General features: G+C 38.1%; 2 protein-coding genes across 2 annotated transcripts; both read left to right on the forward strand.

The window, feature by feature from the left end:
• The first annotated feature begins 7881 nt into the window (after positions 1 to 7881).
• Positions 7882 to 9338, forward strand: LOC146990214 (C-C motif chemokine 5-like). The gene is made up of 3 exons (XM_085773146.1): positions 7882 to 8004; positions 8099 to 8225; positions 9022 to 9338. The coding sequence occupies exons 1-3, from the start codon at positions 7941 to 7943 to the stop codon at positions 9161 to 9163; spliced, it is 333 nt and encodes a 110-aa protein (XP_085629272.1). The 5' UTR covers positions 7882 to 7940; the 3' UTR covers positions 9164 to 9338.
• A 6880-nt stretch (positions 9339 to 16218) lies between these two features.
• Positions 16219 to 17666, forward strand: LOC146990215 (regakine-1-like). The gene is made up of 3 exons (XM_085773147.1): positions 16219 to 16371; positions 16470 to 16596; positions 17262 to 17666. The coding sequence occupies exons 1-3, from the start codon at positions 16308 to 16310 to the stop codon at positions 17368 to 17370; spliced, it is 300 nt and encodes a 99-aa protein (XP_085629273.1). The 5' UTR covers positions 16219 to 16307; the 3' UTR covers positions 17371 to 17666.
• Positions 17667 to 20436: the final 2770 nt, after the last annotated feature.

Genomic DNA, 20436 nt, shown 5'->3' on the forward strand with positions numbered 1-20436 from the left:
TCTGAAACTTTCTTCCCAAACCCATCCTGCTCTGACCTGTCCACCTTCAATACCCTTGTAAAAATCCACCTTTTCAAGCTTGCTTAATGTTTAATATTGCCTGTTTTCTCTTAAAGGTCCAGTGTGTAAAATGGGGGTAAAACCATTATATTCAGCATTCAGATTATAGTTTGCAGTGTCTTTGAGTTCTTGAAAAGCGCTTTATAAATAAAATGTATTATTATTATTGTTATATTTGTTATATTTTAGGCTAAAAACAGAGATCAAATAATTTTTTTCTGAACAACTTTTTCATGTCGCGACTTCAGGACACTTGGGTCAGTACGGATGAGCAGTATGGAGGTATTTGGATGCTTCATAGTGTTTGTTTTGGACGATTCAAAAGTGAGCTCTATCCGCCACCATTATATAAAAATCTGTTGCACTCCAAACTCCAAAAGCGTTTTGATAACTCCGAAAGTTCTCCGAACCCTTCCTTGGCATGACAGTGAGTAGAAAATTGGTGAAGTATTGATTTTGAGTGAAGTAACCCTTTAAGTAATGCTTTTTAATAGTGAAGATGACTGATTTACACATCTAATAATCTTATAATCACATCACGCAGGTAAAAAAGGAAACAGTGAGAGTTTTGCTTCTCTGCATTTACTCGATAAATGATATTCAAATTTGTTTTCAGAATAATGAAGTGAAGACCCTGTGTCTACTGTGAAGTATTTCCTGTTTCAGAGGTTCAGCTTCTTCTGAGAAGAAGCTGCTGAGCCTCTGGAGGAAACATGAGGGAAGTGAAAATCAACTTGACACCACATTGTGCTATTAGCACTAATACAAGAATGCTGCTTCTACTAATACTGCTGCTGCTAAAACTGATGTTATCACTGCTACTGCTACGTCACACACACACACACACACACACACACACACTTAAAGGAAGGGTTGGATATCTTTTTCTGGAGCATTTTTTACTGAAATCCTGTTGCTACTGCTTGAAATCCTCTTCCAGTTGCAACCAAGTAATTTAAAGTCCGTCACCTGTGGAATGGACAGTCCTGTTAAAGCATCATCCAATCATGTTGAATGCCACGTTCAAGACAATTGGATCATGATGCATCAATCAAACTGCCATCTCTCTCTCTCACTCCTCCGCCTACTGCTCTTCATGCACTAATTGCGTACATGCTCAGAGTCTTCAATGAGTTATGAAGCGCAAAAGACAAGGCCAGTATTTCAATGTACCACACTCCAGTACCTCTAAGCTGGATGGTTTATTATGATGTTTGGTGTTTTCTTACCTGTGAATGAAGCTGGCAGAAAGTTAGCAATGCCACGCAGTGAAGCCCCACTACACGTGACATTATCATGAAAAACCTTGTCACTGGGATAGGCAATCCAATGTAATCCCATTGTAGGCAACACGGCTTTCTTTCTGAACAAGCATTGGGTGTTCCTGTGCTTTTGAATTGTGTATTTTCAAAATGTGGCCTGCTAGAACCGTTTTTCCAGGATCTCCAATCCTACCTTTAACAAACTGACTTAAAGAGGAACTAAACAGGACTTTCACCTCATTTATGCCACATTTTTACCTTAATTAAACAGCTTTGGAGTCATTTTGATGGCTTGATAAATGACTTGTTACTTGTTACGAGGGAGAATGGAGGCTTGCCTTCCACCTAGTGTCTCTTGGCTGAAATCCCACCTTGCAAGATCAGCGCCACCAACCCGGTGTCCCAGCTCTCGTCTCAGCAGCACCCTAACACGCTGCGTAACCCATAATCTCGTTTATGATGGATAAGACTAAGGCTTTGTTGAAAACAAAGGTACATGGCCAAGAGGAGGGTTAGCAAAACAGAGGAAAAGCGACCAGACTTGCATAATTCCCCTTTAACAGTTGACAGATGACAACCTTGACCTTATGCTTTACTACTTCTCCTACATGAGTGCTTCACCTGCTGTGGCTTAGTGTACCTTGTTATAGATAATTTTGTCAGTTCATAAATACAGCAAACACATGCAAAACCACAGACAAACTGAATTTGATTAATCCAGTTACTGCAAGTTAGTTTTATAGTTTTATTTTTTATTTTTTTCTTCAAATTAAGTGCAGCATGAACATTTACCTATATTGTTATTCATTTACTCTACAATTCACTTTCACATCATATTGCATACTTATTATAAAGTGTTCCTCATTTTCTTTTGACCTGAGAACATAAATACTTAATGGACACCAATCCAACAAATTATAGACAAATTCTTTTTGCAAAACCAACATCTGCATTTGGAAAACTATCACTTCTAAACCACAGTTTCTTCTTCTCTGTATTTTGAAGTCTGAGAAATAAGTCTGAGTCATTCAAGGAACAAACAAGGAAGTCAAAACTATACCAGCATGAATTTCCTCTCTCCTCACATAAAAAATCAATAGAGCCTCTTCTCTTCTGATTTAGTCCAGTCATTTTATGAAAAAAGGCTGAACAAATTGCAACAGAAGCAAACTCAACTTATTTTGTATCCTCAACATGACCTGAGTGAGGGAAAAAAAAGCCCCGAAGAATCCCATTAGGGGAAAGTTTCGAAAAAGACCCAAATATAGCCCATTAAATTTGCATAAATTTGCATAATTCCACCATTTTGACGGTACATGTAGGAAGGTGCTGTGGTGGTACCAACATGAAAATTGGAATGAGTTGCCTCCAGAGGTTCATAAAGGGACCAGTGTATTGTCTTGAAATTTCGGACCAAGTCACGGAGTTTACTTCACTTTCATCAACTTACCAACTAGTTTTAGCGCTTAGGCTACCATGTAAAATGAGTGTATGTCCTTTGCTGCAAGTCCTTCCATCTCTCCACCCCCCTTTCACAAATATCTCTCTATCTATCATTAGGTGAAAATGCCATGTTTTTTTGTTTTTTTTTAAAGAACTGTCATCAAAACAACACTGTAAGACGCAATTAGTAAACCTTACTAGAAAAAAGCATGGAAACTCGTTCCAGCTATTAAGGTTTACTATAGTATTTACTGAGTAAGGTTTACTTGATCATTTACTTAGTAAGGCTTACTTGATTATTTACTTAGTAAGGTTTACTTGATCACTTACTTAGTAAGGTTTACTTGATCACTTACTTAGTAAGGTTTACTTGATCACTTACTTAGTAAGGTTTACTTAATAATTTATTTAGTAAGGTTTACTCGATCCTTTAGTAAAGTTTACTCTATCATTTATTTAGTAAAGTTTACTCTATCATTTATTTAGTAAAGTTTACTCGATCCTTTAGTAAAGTTTACTCTATCATTTATTTAGAAAGGTTTACTCGATCCTTTAGTAAAGTTTACTCTATCATTTATTTAGTAAAACTTACTAAATAATTTACTTGAGCTCTAATTAGTGATTACATTAAGGAACATCAAGTTAATAAAATAAACATATAATTTAATTCAGAAACAAATAATATTGTGGCCTTTATTATAACAAATTAACAGTAAAAAAAAAAACCTGTAATAAAGTACATCTAAACTGAAAACGCTGTACCAACTTTCAACTTGCTGTTTAACAAACCAACAGTCTGACAATAAAGTCATACACTGGCAAGTGTGCATTTTACATTCTCAAAGATTTATTGTACAAACGGTTAATTAATAACGTCCAACAATCCATCAACGATCATCCTCATCAACGATGGGACTAGAGCTGCGTAGAGGAGTACGTGGCAGTGAGGGCTGCTTCACAATGGTCAGATGGAGCCAGGAGGAGCTCTGTACATCTGCACCCTAGAGAAAGGACACAGCCTGGTCAACTCAGATAGACACCACCAGAATGGATGCTGGGTAATCATCGAGCCCAGTTCATGTTAGTCTGTAAGTGTGCAAATAACTGAAAACAGTCACGACGACTGACCAATCTATGTGCATGTGATTACCTTGCATGTAGTAAGGTGCTCTGGATAAAAAAACATGTCTGTACCTCATCAACGATGGGACTAGAGCTGCGTAGAGGAGTACGTGGCAGTGAGGGCTGCTTCACAATGGTCAGATGGAGCCAGGACACTTCCTGCTGTAAAAACATTTTAGACATGTTAGGTAAGACATTAATTGTGCCTGACATCCGCTATTGTATTTGTGAAATGTTTATTTTATTTGTGAAAACGCTAAAGGGGAGATTTCACCGTTTTTGTTTGATACCTGCAGACCTCATTAGACCAGGTCCAGATCAAAAACCGCTATGCCTAGACTTCTCCAATCTGGCCTAGATTAATCTACAGGCCCTGAAGATTAATTCAGAAACAGTTTCTGATCTGTGAAACATTTATTTTATTTGTGAAAATGCAATAAAGGCACATTTCACTGTTTTCTCATCATATAGACCACTAGACCTGGTCCTGATCAAAAACCACTATGCCTAGACTTCTAAAATCTCGCCTGAATTATCCTACAGAGGCTAAACATTCATTATAACGCAGTTTCTGATCTGTGAAACCTTTATTCTATTTGTGAAAATCCTATAAAGGCAGATTTCACTGTTTTTTCAGAATATAGACCACATTAGACCTGGTCCAGGTCAAAAACCACTATGCCTAGACTTCTACAATCTGGCCTAGATGAATCTACAGGCCCTGAAGATTAATTCAGACACAGTTTCTGATTTGTGAAACCTTTCCTCTAGGTCTAATGTGGTCTATATGATGAGAAAATGGTGAAATCTGCCTTTATTACATTTTCACAAATAGAATAAAGGTTTCACAAATCAGAAACTGTGTCTGAATTAATATTTAGCCTCTGTAGGATAATCCAGGCAAGATTTGAGAAGTCGATTTTAGGATAACATAACCATGCTGACCCACTGAACCCGCTTCACAGTAGCTGCACCCTCCGTCTCCTTCTCTCCAGCCGCTCTGCGCCGCGGGCACACAAGCAGCATGAGACAAGCCGCGCATCAACGTCATCTTACGGCTCGGCCCGGAGTTAAAATCAAACGCACTAGTCCTGCTGCGGTCGAGTTGAACAGGGTTGAAAACACTGAACTTTGAACTTCGTTGTTGTGATGTACATTATCATGCAGATAAGAAAGATTAAAAAATAAGACCAACGAAAACAATGACGACTGGTTTCATTTCGATGGGCGCCCCTATCAGTTTGAGACCGAGTTTACTGATGATAAGCTGAAGGAAATGGAGGAGAAAAGTAAAAGAGGGGCAGCTGCGGTGGTGGTTGTGTGCTGGAAATGGAAGCTAAAAGTGACAGAGGGATAGAGCCGGTGGAGTCTAAATGCTGGACCTGGGGGAGTCCAGTCGGCCACGGAGGTATGTAATGTCAGTGCCTGGACTCTATGCTGGACACGGAAAGAGTGGGCGAGTAGTTTTCGTCTCATTTCCATAGAAACCAGGCTAAGCTAACAGATATTGATGCCTCGTATTATGAGATGGGACCCTGTTTGTACTGTTGATGACGTTTGGTGCTGTTGATGTATTATTTGTGGCTGTAAGTGGCTGTTTGGTCGCGGTTTGTACGTGGAGAAATAGCCTTGGTGTTGGCGCGGTTCTACTACAACGGGAGGGGGGGTCGGTATCACGGTGCGTTGGAACATAAATTTACGCCAGAAGACCCCCCTTCAACCCAGGCTACAGCGGCCGTGCTCTACCAAGATGCACGTTGCTCACTACTCACCCCCAATTTCCACCTGGCAGCGCTGCGGAACGTCTCGGTTCCACCGCTGTTTTCATAGTGACAGTGAGCGGCCCAATGCTAATTTTTACTCCGCTCCCCCTCTCCCCCTCTCCCCCTCCAGCTGTCTCTCAGGCGCAAGCACACATTGTTCACTGAACGCACCTCCATCTTCACGATTCAGGTAACTTATTTTGGTTTCAAAACGGCGAATTTGACCGGCGAAAAGTGTGTCTGTAACTTCCATCCATTACAACACTCTTTGAAACAAATACCGGGTGGTTTAAATACATTTTAATGTGAAGACATGGACTTTTAACACGGTGTGGCGAACTAACGTTAATTTGAACTTTCCATGGCTCTCGCCAAACCCCGGTTACACAGCCCCCACCATTCTTAGTCCAATACATAACGGCAGCGGCCAGATAAACACATTTAATACATAAAACGTATAACTTATAAAACTTACCTTCCTGATGAAATGAGTCCAGGATATGAAAAAAGATTTAAAAACGCGCTGTTTCCTTCTGTCGTAGTGACTGTGCTGCTGTGTCAAGCCAAGCCAAGCCCGGTTGCTCAAGTAAAGCTTACTTGTAAATAAAAGTAAATGTTACTATAACCACAGTGCAATTAAAGGTTACTTGCTCTGGCTAAGTAACCCTAAATACAAATAAAAGTAAATATTACTATAACCACAGTGAAATTAGAGATTACTCGCTCTGGGAAAGTAACCTTAAATACAAATAAAAGTAAATGTTACTATAACCACAGTGAAATTAGAGATTACTCGCTCTGGGAAAGTAACCTTAAATACAAATAAAAGTAAATATTACTATAACCACTGTGCAATCAGAGGTTACTCGCTCTGGCCAAGTAACCATAAATACAAATAAAAGTAAATGTTACTATAACCACAGTGCAATTAGGGGTTACTCGCTCTGGGAAAGTAACCTTAAATACAAATAAAAGTAAATTATACTAATCACAATGTAATTAAAGGTTAGTCGCTCTAGGCAAGTAACCGTGAATACAAATAAATAGGTAAATCATACTAATCATAGTGTAATTAAATGTTACTCGCTCTGGACAAGTAAAAAAATATATCTTTACTCAAAACAATAAGTAAATTGTGTTTTTCAGTAAAGGTTACTTGATTAAACCTAGTATTATATCAAATTAGTAAAGGTTACTCATTTTTTCTAAGTCTTGGTGACTATTATGTTTTACAGTGAACCATCAAAAGATAGGCTAAGTGTCCTTCTCCTTAAGATAGGAGGATGTCATACCTGCTCTACTAAAGATGTGACTATCTTGAAAAATTGCAGTCATCCTAAAATTTAAAGTGGTTTCTTGTCGGCTGACCGATGGAGTCAACTCATTCCAATTTTCATGCTGGTACCACCACAGCACCACATGTGCCGTCAAAACGGTGGAATTTATGCAAATGTGTGCAAATTTGCTCATGTTAACAAATAATTTCAAAAATCGTGTAGCTAATACATTTTTTGTTTGTCTTAATGTAAGTAATCAACTCAGTAATTTTCACGGAGATATCTAAAGGTTAAAAAAAAATGTTTGGGCTATATTTGGGTCTTTTTCTAAACTTTCCCCTAATGGGATTCTTCAGGGCTTTTTTTCCCTTAGGACATGTTGAGGATACAAAATCAGTTGAGTTTGCTTCTGTTGCAATTTGTTCAACGTTGACCCCTTTTTTGGCTTAAAATTACTGGACTAATTAGCTGACACTGAACTGTTGTTCCTCGAGCTCAAAAGAGAAAACTGAGAAAGGAGATGTGAAACTACACTGAGAAGGTTTATATTTATATATATTCCTCTGCATCAACATTTGAAATAACACAAATGTAGAATAGAGATGGGGTTTCGTTGAAATGTTTAATTAATACATAAACAGAACAATTAAGCCTCCTCCAGCAGACTTTGGTGATCAGATGAGAGAATTTGACATCATTAAACCTCTGTGTGTGAGCTGTTGTAAAGATGCATCTTTTACTTGATGACAAACATGTCCTGAGAGCGAGCAGAAGCAGGGAAACCCCCCCATTTTATTCTGTGTAGATCTGTCTTTCAGAATAATTTGATGTTTCATCAATATTTTTTCTCTGCAGAGAACAGCCAAAGAAAAGAGAAGTGAAAGCTAAACCAGCAGCTTCTTAGAAGTGTTGAGGGGTGAAATGTATATAAAGAGGCACAGAGCAGGTCTCCAACACAGATCAGACCAGATCAGCCTGAAGATTAAAGTCTTTCATCCAACCCAAGAAGAACCATGAAGACCCTGATGGCTCTGCTTCTCCTGACTCTGATGTGCTTCCTGCATCACAGCTCTGCCAGTGAGTAACTCTCTGAGAGCTGTGACCCTGAACCATGGCCTGTGCATGGTCTGAGGTCTCGACAGGTGTTAACTGTGTCTCTGTGTCTTCACAGGTTCGCACCTATTCAGCAAGACGAAAAGTTGCTGTCCAGAATCTAGAAAAACACCAGTTCCCAGGAATATGGTGAAACACGTGGGGATGACTCCAGATGATTGCCCAAAGGAGAGCACAGCCATTGTGTGAGTATACACAGCGCTAATATTTTGCATGGAAAACACTTTCAGAAGAACAAGAGAAGCCTGCCGTTCATTAAAAAATAGTCACCGGCATCTTGATCATTCAGAATGACATGCTGTGTTTATGTAAATATATTTTTGGTCCATTTTTGCCGTTTCATTGACTTGTGAGCAGCTCTGTTTGCAGAGTTGAAGCCATGTTGTCTGTGGTTTGTTAAAATCCATCCTTTTGCAAAAAAACTACATCTGTAAAGCTTAGGTGTTTGCAGCCTCTCCACATGGGGGAGCTGTTCAGTCGTACAACAAGCCAGGGATTGGCTGGAGCTGGATGGTCAAACAGTACTTAAAAGGCGCAGCTTAAATTGCTTTATGATTTCCATTTAAAATTTTAAACATGTGATGGATCCAGCATTTGTAAAATGATGTATCAAATCAACTCCAAACCAGAGGAGAACTAGTCAGATGAACATTATGCCGCACTTATAAATACAATCATGAGGATGAGGACATGTACTAATGGTTAGTGTTTGTGTAAATAGAGCTTTCATAAACACTTGTTAATACTGGAAGCCATTTTTATTTCAGGTTGCAAGTATTTTATCAAGTATTTTAAAAACGTTTTCAACTTGATGAATGATGAATTAATTAATGATCCAACCTTTAATATGTAATTTCATTGTGACAAAGTAAAATGATAAGATTTATCACAGTCCAGTGCTGCTTCTCTTTTAGCTCAGTGTTCGGTCTCCCTGGCTCCTCTTCTAACTCTGTCCAACATGTGTTGTGTTGTTTCTTACAGTATCACAACAAAGTGCAACAAGCAGTTCTGTATTGACCCCACCTGGAAATGGGCCACGAAGCTCCTGGCAGAGTTTGAGAAATCAGCGAACATTACAAAACCAGCCACCCCCACCACGCCCCCAAAGTGTTCAAATTTGTAAATTTAATGCTGGTCATTTATGTAGAAATAATTATTTTAAATTATTTTCTCAATGGAAACCACATTATGTGTCAGTGACAGTTGTGATATGTCATATTCAAAATGATTAAATGTGTGTTTGAAATGTACATTTAAATCAGTTATTGCCCATTTTCTTAATAAAAGCTACAGTTTTGTTCTCATATTTTGTCCAGTTGATTTTTCATTACCGTTTTCATTCCTTGTAGCAGCGGTCCTCTTTCTCCTGAATGAGTTGAGTGTCATGCTGTTTCAACTACTCTTTCATTTCCACCACCTTTTCCAGGCTCTGGGCCTGCTGTGCTGCAGATTTCTTATGGGCTAGCTACAAGCAGCATTGCATTATACATGCAGTTTATTCTGCTTGGGGCCTCATATTCCGGTTTGTGATCAAGGAAATACAAATACATCATCATGGAAGACAAAAATGTACTTGTTATTCTCTATCATAATAACACTCAGTTTGCATGGCTGTTGATTGATAATGACAAAGCAGTGTGCTTTATGTTACCTTTCGGATTGTAAACAAGCATCTCACGTTTAAAAACACACACAAAAAGATTCACAGGGTGAGCTCATGCTGATGCAACAGACTGTGGTTTTACCTGAATAACTGGTGCCCTGAAGCTTCAGTTCTGGTGCTGTATAAAGGCAAGGCATCTTTATTTATATAGCGCATTTCATACCAAGGCAACTCAATGTGCTTTACATAAAGGCAAAACATGTTTATTTTTTTTAAAGAACAGCATAAAACAGCATAAAAACAAAAAAAACACAGTTACTGTAAAAGCAGGAGCAAAGAAGAATAAAAAAGTAATAAAGTTAAAAGTTCTTTAAAAGAGCTCAGCTATAAGCACGTGAAAAGAGAAATGTTTAACAGCTAAATGCTGCTTCACCATGTCTGGTTTGAACTCTGAGCTCCACTATCTGACCTGAGTCAGTAGATCTCAGAGCTCGACTGGGTTTATACTCTACTAACATGGCATTCATGTATTCTGGACCTAGACCACTCAGTGATTTGTAAACCAGTAGCAGAACATTAAAATCTATTCTGTAGCTGACTGGGAGCCAGTGTAAGGTCTTAAGAACTGGGCTGATGTGATCTGATCTCTTTGTTCTGGTTAAAACTGGAGCTGCAGCGTTCTGAATGAGCTGCAGCTGTTTGATACTTTTTTGGGAAGTCCAGTCAGAAGACCATTACAGCAGTCAAGTCTACTGGAGATAAAAGCACGATTCAGCTTCTCCTGATCAGTTTGGGACATGAAACCCTTAATTCTGGATATGTTCTTGAGTTGATAAAAGGCTGATTTGGTGACTGATTTGATATGGCTGTTGAAGGTCAGATCTGAGTCTATCAGCACGCCAAGGACTTGGTCTTTAGTTTCTAAACCCTCTTCTCTTTATTGCCAAAAACAATGACCTCAGTTTTTCTTGATTTAACTGAAGGAAATTTTGGTTCATCCAATTTTTTGACTTGCTCTAAACATAACAACTGACATAATGACTCTATTGGACTGCAGTTATCTGGAGACAGTGCGAGATATATGTGTGTCATCTGCATAACTATGATAGTTGACATTAGAATTCTGCAGAATTTGACCCAAAGGCAGCATATACAAATTGAACAGAAACTGTGAGTGAGAAACAGTAGACAGACTCAGAATTATTTCTTGGGAGTGTGTTGGATTTCCTTTCACTTAACAGTGGCTACAAATTACAGACATGACACTCAATCAATCAATCAATCAATCAATCAATCAATCAATCAATCAATCAATCAATCAATCAATCAATCAATCAATCAATCAACCAACCAATCAATCAATCAATCAATCAATCAATCAATCAAAATTTATTTATATAGCACCTTTCAAAGCAAATAAATGCCGTTCAAAGTGCTTTACATTTTGATTGAAAAAGTATATGTGAAACAAGAAGAATAACGAAGATTAAAAACAACAATAAAATATAGCAATAGAGGAAAAAATAGCAACTTTTAACAACAATACATTTTTATAAAATAGAATAGAATAAAATGCAGGACAGAAATATAGGGCAAAATATTTAAAAATAAATAAATAAACTCAAACACTAAAAAGAAAGATAACAATAAGAGAGAAGAAAGTAATAAAATAGAAGAATATAAAAACTGTATAATAGAATAAAATCACTATGAGACTATAACATAAAAGCCAGGTTAAAAAGATGGGTTTTTAGCCCACGTTTGTAACTTCTCTCAGCAGGCTGTTCCACAGCTTTGGGGCATAGTGGCTGAAAGCAGCATCACCAAATGTTTTTGTTCTGCTCTGAGGGACAGTTAAAAGAGAGGAGCCAGAGGATCATGTGGTTTTGGGAGAGCTTCACTAATACTAACATGTTTTGACCTAGGTGGACTCCTCAAGCCAAGTTTTTGACACATAATAATGTGATAATTCAGTTAGGTAAATTCAAGCAAATACAAGGAAACACTTCAGGCTGAAGTGACTTAGTAAAGGGTCTGAAATCCGAATACTTTTAGCAACACAACACTTTGTTTCTCTATTAAGACATTTTAAATTATACTTAAAACACACTAAATCTGTGCAAACAGTTTAGGGGTCTGAAGACTGACTGTAAATCAGCCAAAATCTTAAAAGACATAAGTGCACACCACAGTCCATACTGGCCATAAACTACTGCACATTAGTGATTCCTATGAGGTCTGCTTTTAAAATCCGAAAATGTGGCTATTTATTATTTCTCTGCAATATATTGCACAACAGTCACCACATTTAATGCAGCATACATTTCAAAACTAGCTCTGATTTAATAAAGGCAAACCGCTCCTGTTGCGAATGGAGTGGTGTTTGGAGGCCTGCTATGAGTCTTACAAACCACCAGGTGTCACTGTTGTGACTGTGTTAGTCCTAATTCTCTCTAATTTGGCAGCTGTCTGTGTTGAAGCCATTTTGAATCAGGACAAACACAACAAAGGTTTTTATTGTCAAAGGCTTTTAATCTGCTGTGGCTCATTGTGCCTTATTTGTACCTTAGCTCAACTGACAGATTAATAAAACTGCTTCCACTTCAGGAAGTGAAACAGAAAGTCAGTACAACAAACTGCATCTGCATGTTGTCAGGAGAAATAAAAAAAAAAGATGTCATCAGTAAATACTGACAAATTCTTGTTCCGAAACCAACATTTATATTTCTCAGAGTTTGTGTTTCTCAGTATTTTGAAGTCAAGGAAATACATCCATTATGAAACCAGACAAGGAAAGTGGAAGCAACCTCAGCTCTCTGTCGTCTCATTTACTTTCTGGAACTCTGCCTCTGACCTCATCACTGTGGTAGACCTTCCTGTGAGCTTACATTTATGCGTTTCAGGAAGGAGAAAATAAAGAGCAGTGTCAGTGATGTCACACAGGACCTACATATGTTCCTATAGGCAGCATGTGGCTACAACACATTTCTGTGACATAAATAAGACCTGTCTGCAGTTTTCACTACCATGTGTGACCTGGACATAGTCTCATGCGTTTTACCTACCAGCTGCTGCATGTGTCCACAACCATTACGTCACTTCATTCATCCTGGCTGTAAATGGATTTGGGCAGTTTTCTTTAAGTTGAGTTTTTCATTGTGTCCTTCTCTGTAAGATCTTGGTTCCCAAGACAACAGCATTATCAGATTTTCATGCTCTATTGCCAAACTATTTCATAAAAGGTTGGGTATAAATGGACTAATGTTACCATCATGCCCTATTTGGCTTAACACGTTACTGACTGCTGGGGGTAAGCCACTAAACAATATATTATGGCAACATAAAGGAGTTTTCACCATAGGCCAGCTCTGCAATGAAAATGGTATTCGTCCTTTCTCTGACGTTAAAGCAGAATTTGGACTATCAGAAGCAGCGTTTCTGGCCTATTTACAAATTAAATCAATTACTGGCAAATTTACCCTTGCACATAAAACAGAACTAGATAATAACTTAATGTCAGCCATTACAAAAAGAGGCACAACTTCAAGTATTTATAAGATCTTGTTACTTGCCTCACCTAATCCATTTATACCCACTCAACAGGCATGGGAGAAGGATCTTGGTGTGACACTGACTCCAGAACAGTGGAATGCTATATGGAAAAAGGGTATTGTGTCATCCAGGTGTGTTCGGTACAGGATCATACAATTTAAGATACTATGTAGAGCTTACTATCTGGACCTGTTAAGCATGGAACGCGCCTCCAACTTGCTCTTTGACTATGACACGAACACTCAAGGACACTGGGACATTGCACGGACATTCATGGAAAAAGAGCAGCATTACTCCAATATGCTTTTGTAAAGTTGTTTATATTGTCCTGCAACCTATGTTTTTCTTTTGTTATTACAGTTTTTCTCGATTGTTTACACACATTTTCTGAAAGCATGCCTCATACTCTCAGAACTCTACACACAAATCCAAAAACACACACACAATGGGCAAAACCCTTAACTTCTCCTGCAAAATGAAACTTTACATTCAAAACAATGTTATTTATTCTCAAAATGCTATTTTAGTCTCAAATGACACACACAAACCATCATATGACTAGACATTTATAACAACTAGTTGAACACTGATGTGCTCAGTGTAAAACACTATGATGAATGGAAAACACTTCTACTCCATTCCTCATAATGACTTAGGCTTTTTTTTTACTGTAACTACAGACAGTACATAAATGTGTTGTAAAATTTTAGAATATTGTTTTGATACTCAGAACACTCAAATACACCTTAACAAATGAAATGTGTGAAGACGCGACCGAGGTGGTCGTGTCACTATGCAGCTGTGCTGATGTGACCACAAAAGAAAAAAAGAAAGAGTTGGTCGGGGTCAGCTGATTTACGGCCGAACAGTTTTGAAAGACTGAATACATAATTTTGACAAGATGAGACTACTGTAACATGTAGCTCACCTAGTAGAGCAGCATTCTTTGTAGTCAAAGACTTTGTTCTAGTCTAGGTTCGAATCCCTCTATCAATATGCAATTTTGGTGATCAATGCATTTTCTTTTGTCATCATCATTATGATCACTGCTATATATGTGTGTGTGTGTGTTTGTGTTGTGTGGCCTCTCTGTTTGGTTTCTCTCTTTTTGGTGTCAGTCCATCACTGCCTGCTATGTTGCCCTTTTTTGCTAAAGCTCTGATTGCTAATTGTAAAACTGTGTGACAGGTGTTTACCCATGTGATGAGTCAGTGTGAATAGTAGGGAAAGTAACTTTAGAATTTTGAATAACAGTATGTTACTCGTGAAAACAAGAGATTTTCTTCATGAAAATTGTGCCAAATGCAGAGAATTGTGTGTAGTGTTTTGAAAAAAGTGTGTTATAGAACTGCAAATTGAGTGTAAAGCAGGAATTGTGCTTGTAGTTTAGCAGATTTGGTCAAGGGAGTTGGTGCATGAGTTAGATGTTGAGGCCATTGTGTCTCAAGTACCAAAAATTGTGTGTATCGAGAAAAACTGTAATATTAAGTCAAATGCTACAATGTAATACATCAGCGTACACCCCCCCCCCCTTTTTTGTTTTTGTTTCTGTTATTGTTTTGTTTCTGTTTCTGTTATTGTTTTGTTTTGTTTTGTTTTGTTTTGTTTTGTTTTGTTTTGTAACTACATGAGTGTGTCTGTATGTATGTATGTATGTATGTATGTATAGTGTGAGTGGTGTGGTGTCTGGGTGTGCTGTGAAGTGTGTGTGTGTGTGTGTGTGTGTGTGTGTGTGTGTGTGTGTGTGTGTGTGTGTGTGTGTGTGTGTGTGTGTGTGTGTGTGTGTGTGTGTGTGTGTGTGTGTGTGCATTGGTGAGAGGTATGGTTGGATATGTACATTGCAGTGCCATGCAGCAGACTTGTCATTCCTTTTGCCTTGTTTTATGATGATGTTGAAAATTAATAAAAAAATATATATATATAAAAAAAAGATCTTGGTTCCCATGGCTACAGAGTATAGAGATGTCTCCATCTGGATACTATCACTTTTAACAGCTAAAGAGTGAAGCGTTACACCATGATGTTTTAATGAACTGTCCCTGTTGAAGTGTTAGTGTGACCACGCAACATAAGAAAAAGACTAATGGCTAAAAATCAGTAATCACCAATGAAACTGTCAGTGCTTCTACTGAGGATAGTCGGCCTCCTATGGATACCAACAATATTTCTATTTAGACCCTTTTTTGGCACCCATAACTTTCATCCCAGACTTAATCATTTGGCATCATCATCACTTTGTAAACTAATTTAAACCCTCTTATGTTAGACTTGTCTGTTTGCAGCAGAGAAAGCAGTTCCAGATCAGGAGGATAATGGGGCAAATTAGATCCCAATGCTGTGATGTCAGTTGAAAAAAGAGTTGCTTGAGAGAGACAGGCAGCAAAAAGCGATTGATTGATTTGCTACCCGCTAGGCAACACATCCTCTCATGAACATTTCTACAATCACAGCACATAATATTGTATGTGTTCATATATATGTTGTTATTACAGATAAACTCTTGTATACTAAATGCTTGACTTGAATTTAACATGAGATTTCATACTTGTCCAACTTTGTCTCTGATGTGAAAGAAAACTCAGAATTGTGAAACCTCAGAATCCATTATATTGACCAAACAACGTGAGTCATCATTCATCTCCCCCTACTAACAAAGCTGATTCTTTATTTGGGTTTTGGATGATTTAATGGAAACTAAGTTGAGTGTTGAGATGTATAAACAGAACAGGCATCGTGCAACAGACCGTACAAACTGAGAGATTTATGATCATAAAATCTGGAGAGTATACAACAGTGCTGGTATTTTGAGGGCTAGAAAACTCCCTTTTCGCAATGGCAGACTTGTCTTTAGCGTGAAGAGTGTCAGTGAAAACCCCCGTTTTATTCTGTGAAAAGCTTTGTACAGAATTATTATACATGCTGTTAATTTGTCACTTCCTCTGTAGAAAACAGAAAGAGGAAGAGGACACTCAAGGACTAACCGATCCTTAAGCCACTGATGATGTTGGTTGAGGGGTGGGATGTATATAAAGAGGCACAGAGCAGGTCTCCAACACAGATCAGACCAGATCAGCCTGAAGATTAAAGTCTTTCATCCAACCCAAGAAGAACCATGAAGACGCTGTTGGCTCTGCTTCTCCTGACTCTGATGTGCTTCCTGCATCACAGCTCTGCCAGTGAGTAACTCTCTGAGAGCTGTGACTAAATTATTAATTGTGACTGTGCAGGGTCTGAGGTCTTGACAGGTGTTAACTGTGTCTCTGTTTGTTCGCAGGTTCGCATCTATTCCGGCAGAAGGAAAGTTGCTGTCCAAGAGCCGTTCAAACACGAGTTCCAAGGAAAAAGGTGAAACACGTGGAGATGACCCCAGATAATTGCCCAAAGGAGAGCACAGCCATTGTGTGAGTATGAACAAAAGAGATGGACATGAATTTTCCTTTTTTTTTTTTTTACCAGATTGTGTAAATCACAGTGAACCATTATAATGAACCCGCAGCACCTGCAGCGTTAAGGTTCACTCCTGTATCATTGTTTTTTTCAGTACTTAACATGAAGGACCAGGTGGAGACCTAACACAGAGCTAAAAGACTGAGAGGGAACTCTGCACTGAACTAAGATGTATCAGTCAGATACAAATATGATTGATAAAGGCAATAATATGTCAATATTTTGTCTAGGCTACAGCTTGTTGCTGCTGCCAGTTAATGCAGGTTTAAAGGATCAAACTGAATATGCAAATACACAGTGATATGCAGCAATATGATTTAATGTTAGTAGCCGGAGTTGTTGTATTATTATCATTATTGTTATTGTTATTACTGTATTACTACTACTAAAATAATAGTAATAAATTATAATGATGGATAATAATAATGTATGGATTCTCTACCATCTGAATTAAAAACATGTAATTATTATTCTATTGTTGCCACCTGTGGAGGAGGAAATACTTTATATAATATTTAGAGGTTAAATCTGTAACATTGAATCATATTTAACAAAATCAAACTTTTGCTTGTGTTCCTGTGCATGTTACACCATCCAACATATGTCTTGTTTCTTACAGAATCACAACCTGCATTGGGAGGAAGTTATGCATTGATCCCAACTGGGCCTGGGCGGAGAAACTTTTGCAAGAGTTTAAGAATTCAACAGCTCCCTTCGACCAGTGTTAACGGAGACTAGAACAATGTGAACATGCTGTTCCCTCGTGAACCATTAACTATTACATGTTATTTACGTTCCTTTATTAACTGAATGTCCATGTGATTGGCTGTCACACTTTAGCAGCTAACAAATGATGAGTAGAGGTGTCTGTGACACCGCAAAGTTTATTTTTAGATTACTTCATAATGATGTGAAATGTTGCTTGAATATTATTGTGTCACTGCTGTAAATATAAGGAATAATATTCATATTTGTGCCAATGTACATGAGACTGTTGTGGTTTAACTTATGGTTGTAAAGGGAAATGAACAGTTACAATGCCCCTTGTAGAATAAAAGCACTGGTTTTGTCTGAATACGTGTTTTTGTTTTTCTGTTGGGCTTTTTTCTGCAGTTTATTTTGGAGGTCGTGAGCCAAACTCCTTGTTGATGGACACAGTCAGTGACCTTAAGCTGTGCTCACTCAGGCAGAGGGTTGTTTAATATTTATAAATGTAAAGGCAGCACACACATCCCAATGAAACACTACCTCTTGGGTGCTGGACAGAGAAACAAGTGCAAAAATCAAACAAAGTCTGCACACCAGGAACTGCTCCTAAAGGTGCATTTACAATAGTTAATCATTACATGTACGTATGTGACATTTCAGGCACCTGCCCTTCAACAGACATCGACGATGATATCATGCAGCAAGAATGAAACAAATGTGTTCTTCCTGATATGTTCAGCATCAGTATTTCACATGGCACGCAGTTCAGATCTTGTTCATTTCTCAACATCAGCGGGCTGTAGTGATGGACTGTTACTGTAAGTCATTTTAGACCTTTGCTGAGGTGATGATGGGCACCTGTCAATCAGACATTTCCTCTCTACAGCTGAGTCGCTTTCGGTTTCATCAGTTTCCTCAGTGAGGACAGCAGGCGAGAGAAGAGGTGGCAGAGGCCAAACCAGATATCGGCAGATTTTTCTGTGTTTTCAGTGTTTGCAGTTTGACTGAATCATGCCAGCAACACTGTCTGAGCGCAGCTAGAAAGAGGCTTTTCAAAACACTCCATCTGTGTCTCGAAACACAGCCGATAACAACAGATGTCAGCGTGAGGAGAATTTAGTTGGTTTCAAATCAAAAGACACAAACGGTTAAATAAAGCTGCATTTAAGTTCCTGAATCTGTCACAATAATCTCCAACTAATAGGCTAAATACTTATTTTATATACGCTGACTTATTACAGTAATGTGTACCATATTGAGTTTGTTGATGTAATTTTTTTTTTCCTTTGTGGAATAAAAAGTATTCAGTTAAAAAAAAAATCAATTACAAGACGTGCATTAAAATAATAAATGCACATGTACTGTACAAGTACTGTGCAAGTACTAGCAGGTGAATGTGCTTAAAGTATCCATAATAAAATGTAACTGATATATTTGCGTGTGTGTGTGTGCGTGAGATAACAGACTGCTTCCAGATGAATCGGAAGGTCGTGAGATGATAAATGGCAGAAGAAAGAGGATGCTCTGATGTGATGTGATGTATCTTGTATCTTGCATTATAATTTATTATATCACCTTGACTCCATGATCCTGTTTTAACTTAAAGGACAATTCCAATTCAACCTGGGGCTATAGTGTCTTCTAAAAGAAGGACACTCCACCCCCCAAGAGATGTTGAAAACAAAAGCAAACGAGTAAAACAGTTCATTTTATTTTCAGAAAATGCCTGTAGGTTTAACAGAGAGACAAGAGGATGAGGATTCATGTGGATATTAATCTGAAACACTGCTCATACAGCTGAACCTGCGTCTCGGATCACTCACTAACTAATTACGTAATGCTCTATGTATCATTGGAGTTCTGTGTAAATGCACCACACTAACTAAAATTTCACAATGCTCGTGGAAAGGACAGTCCAGGGCAACATGGGATCTATTAAAAATTACAGTCACGTGACAGTACAGCTGTCAGTGATGTGTATGTGTCCAAAATGTCCGACTCCTGCTCACTGCTGAATGATTTCAGACACAAATGACTTCCCTACCTTCCAGACCTCATCTCCTGGTGATCTGGTTGCATTTCCTAGGAAACACATTTGCTGTTGCACATTCATTGTACAACTTCATTGTGCTGTAAGAAAATCAAAACACAACACAAATTAAGAATAACCTGCTGTTTCGTTGTGATTTGAGCTGCACCTGTTTGTGGGTATAATTTAGTCCGGAAGTCCAACATTTGCTACAGAATCAGAATTTATCCAGCTGTTTTGACCTCTGAGGGGTCAAAGATGATTTTGCGTGTTCACAGCATTGGGTAGACAATGAAGTAAACGTACCTATTTCTCCAATCAATTAAACAAATAGAAGAGGGAAACAAATTAAGTTTAATTTGAAACTGTGGAATTGGAAATGTATTTTTTTTACAAAGACTGGGATAATCCATGTCTTGGTAAAGAACATTTTTTTCAATATGCATTTTGATTTTATTTAATTTAGGCTACTTACATTATCTTTCCAGGACAGTCAATGAAAAAAAAAGAACAACCCTGTAAAAACCTGGATGGGTGACAACCCTAAATCAGAGAGAAATTATAGCCTACAGTTAAGTGTTCATCACTTATTATTATGTTCAAATTTATGGAGTCAGATCTGATCACAGTTGGGCCAACAGGCTCATTATATTGCAGCATTTAGTTCAGAGGTGGCAATAAGCCTTTTGGTTTCAGAACATGCATGGACCAATGTTCATGCATTTATTTTGCAAACAAAGTCAGAAGGACCATTCACTTCCAGTCAAATTGACCAGGTATCACTCAATAGCACTTAGATTAGATTAGAGATTTGTCTTAAAGGTGTACAGAAAAGAAAACTGAATTTGAGCCCACTCTGGATCATAAAATTAATGTGATAACTCATCTTTCAGACGATGTAGGCCAAACTTTGTGCAAAATTCTATTTTTGAGTAAATCCGGGATGAAAGTGTGTATTTTTTTTTTCGCATTGGATAATGCAGGCGCACGGATTATACGTCAGCCTGTACACGATTCACCAGCCACTGATATTGGATCCGTAATCCGTCATTCAAAC

This window comes from Trachurus japonicus, chromosome 3 (genome assembly GCF_045865225.1).
Source record: "Trachurus japonicus isolate A0001 chromosome 3, Traja_1.0".
Lineage (NCBI taxonomy): Eukaryota > Metazoa > Chordata > Actinopteri > Carangiformes > Carangidae > Trachurus > Trachurus japonicus.

Excerpts from the sequence above, each read along its gene's own strand:
- LOC146990215 (XM_085773147.1), top strand. The coding sequence starts at position 16,308 with ATGAAGACGCTGTTGGCTCTGCTTCTCCTGACTCTGATGTGCTTCCTG. Across the intron at positions 16,372-16,469 it reads CCTGCATCACAGCTCTGCCA|GTTCGCATCTATTCCGGCAG; the intron begins GTGAGTAACTCT and ends GTTTGTTCGCAG. Across the intron at positions 16,597-17,261 it reads AAGGAGAGCACAGCCATTGT|AATCACAACCTGCATTGGGA; the intron begins GTGAGTATGAAC and ends TGTTTCTTACAG.
- LOC146990214 (XM_085773146.1), top strand. The coding sequence starts at position 7,941 with ATGAAGACCCTGATGGCTCTGCTTCTCCTGACTCTGATGTGCTTCCTG. Across the intron at positions 8,005-8,098 it reads CCTGCATCACAGCTCTGCCA|GTTCGCACCTATTCAGCAAG; the intron begins GTGAGTAACTCT and ends GTGTCTTCACAG. Across the intron at positions 8,226-9,021 it reads AAGGAGAGCACAGCCATTGT|TATCACAACAAAGTGCAACA; the intron begins GTGAGTATACAC and ends TGTTTCTTACAG.